The sequence below is a fragment of the Nannospalax galili genome, unplaced genomic scaffold (genome assembly GCF_000622305.1).
Source record: "Nannospalax galili isolate Female #2095 unplaced genomic scaffold, S.galili_v1.0 scaffold262, whole genome shotgun sequence".
In the NCBI taxonomy this organism is placed as follows: domain Eukaryota; kingdom Metazoa; phylum Chordata; class Mammalia; order Rodentia; family Spalacidae; genus Nannospalax; species Nannospalax galili.
The window spans coordinates 420462-422963 of record NW_008348083.1 but is presented as its reverse complement, the minus strand read 5'-3'; the positions used below and the strand labels follow the sequence as shown (position 1 = coordinate 422963).

Sequence of the window (2502 nt, the reverse complement as noted above, 5' to 3'; positions counted from 1 at the left end):
CTAGAGCATTGATGTCACAGCCTGGAAGTTACAACAGTGTCTGTTGACAGTAGGCACCAAATAAATGACTGTCTCTTTTCTTAACCGTCAAGCCCAGTGCTGTGATATCCCCCACCCCCTGGATACTACAATAGGCACTAAAGAAATGACTCTCTTCTTCCTGGGGTCAAACCTAGTGCTGCCTTGTTCCCAACCCCAGCAGGGACTTCCAGGCAGCATCATCCTCTCTCGGGGAAGCCGGTGTCCTGAGCTCAGGCCTGTGTCTCCGCCCTACGCAGGTGGCACAGGGCGACAGCACCCCACCCGATGTCCCGGCTGGACTTCCTCAAGTCTTCTCACTTCTCTCTGGGTTATGATCCGCGGTTGCACGATGGCACCATGCAGTGCACATCACATCGAGACGTTCCGGCTTATCCGTACGTCATCCCGTCACGGCCCAGCCTGTCTCGATCTCCCTCCACCCTGTTCCAAAGGGACGCGGGCTGGACAGCCAAAAGCTGCGTGTCCGAGTTGCGCCGCGCATTCTTGCCGCCGCCTACGCCGTCCACCCGGGAGCGCGCACCGGAGCGCGCGCGAATCATGAAAATCAGCAACTTGCACGTGCACACAGACAAGCATCCCGGTGTCAATCTGTCCACCGCGCATACAGACTACGGCTGGCCGGAGCTCCTGGCGCACGCCCACGAGGGCATCCGAGGCGCGCGCCTCATCTTCGACCAGGACTCGGTGCCCTCGGGTGACAGGAAGCAGCTGCGCATCCCACTCACCTCCTACAAGGCGCACTTCCAGCCCTATGATGCTGACCCACAGCCCCGCGCCCCCAGCAGCCACCTGGGTGAGCTCAGTGGCCTGGCCATCTGTATCCAAGGGTGTACAGACACCGTGGGGGGATGCTGCAGGAAGCCCCTTCCTTTGATGTCTGGGAACATAGTCGTTAGTCACCATGGGGATGGAGATGCTGTTGGCTGGCAAGGACTAGAGACCAAGGACATTGCTAAACCTACTACCAAGGCTGGGTATTGGAGCTTAGGCACCTTCCACTCTTTATTTTGGTCTTTTAAAATTATTTAATTTTTATTCTAAGTGTATGAATGTTTGCCAGCAGGCATGTAAGTGCACCACCTTTAATGCAATACCCACAGAGGCCAGAGGAGGGTTTCAGATCACCCTGGAACTGGAGTTAAGGACTGCAGTTAAGGAGTTAAGGAGCTGCATGTGGATGCTAGGAGCTGAACCTGGGTCCTCTGCAAAAGCACCCAGTGCTCCTAACTGCTGAACCATCTCTTCAGCCTTCCACCTTTTATTTTTGAAACAGGGTGTTTTGAAGGTCCAGAGAATGATCTATAGTAACCAGATTTTTAGTTTTGAATGAGTGAGTGTATTAATATATAGCAAGCCAAAGTAAAATAATAAGTATTAAGTAGCAGCTAGAAGCAGTAGATAGATACATAAATAACTGATAGATGATAGATATAGTTAACAGATAAAAGATATAGTTAAATAATAGATGATAGATAGATAATTGATAGATGATAGATAGATGATTGATAGATACATAGATACATAGATAGATGATAGATAGATTGATTGATTGAGTGATAGATAGTGATAGGTAGATATTGATGATAGATGATGATGATGATAGATAGATAGATATAGATGATAGATAGAGAGATGATAGATGATAGATTGATTTGTTGATTGAGTGATAGTGATAGGTAGATACTGATGATAGATAGATAGATAGATGATAGGGAGATAGATAGATAGGTAGATGATAGATAGATAGATGATAGATAGATAGATATAGATGATAGATAGATGATAGATAGATAGATAGATAGATAGATAGATAGATAGATAGATAGATGATAGATGATAGCTAGATGACAGATACCTGAGATAGATAGATGAGATAGATAGATGATAGAAGATAGCTATAGGTGATAGATAGGTAGATGATAGATAGATAGATAGATAGATAGATGATAGATAGATAGATGATAGATGATTGATAGATAGATAGATGATAGATAGATGATATATAGATAGATGATAGATAGATAGATAGATGATAGGTAGATAGGTAGATGATAGATAGATAATAGAGGTGGAGAGATGGCACAAGGGATAAGAGCACTGGCTATTCTTACAGAGGATCTGGGTTCAGTTCCCAGCACCCATGTGGTGGCTAACAATCACCTGTAACTCCAGTTCCAGGGGATCCGATGTCTTCTTCTAGCCTCTGTGGGCATTGCACACATGTGGTACTCTTACATGCAGGTAAACACTTGTGCACATAAAATAGAAATAAATAATAAAATTTAAGTGATAGATGATTGATGAATGATAGATTGTAAATAAATGATAGAAACATAGATGATAAATAGATGATAGATTATAGGAGATAGATGATAGATAGATGATAGAGTGATAGGTGATAGATAGATAGATAGATGATAGATAGATAGATAGATAGATAGATAGATAGATAGATAATAG

The 2502-nt window shown here is 44.0% G+C and overlaps 1 protein-coding gene across 1 annotated transcript in view; it reads left to right on the top strand.

Annotated features, from left to right (window-relative positions):
* Nucleotides 1-306: 306 nt before the first annotated feature.
* Nucleotides 307-2502, top strand: part of Tex45 (testis expressed 45) — a 14504-nt gene continuing 12308 nt past the window's right edge. Inside the window, exon 1 of the mRNA XM_008844549.2 lies at nucleotides 307-835. Coding sequence (XP_008842771.2) covers nucleotides 307-835 — 529 coding nt within the window. The remainder of the gene's footprint in view (nucleotides 836-2502) is intronic.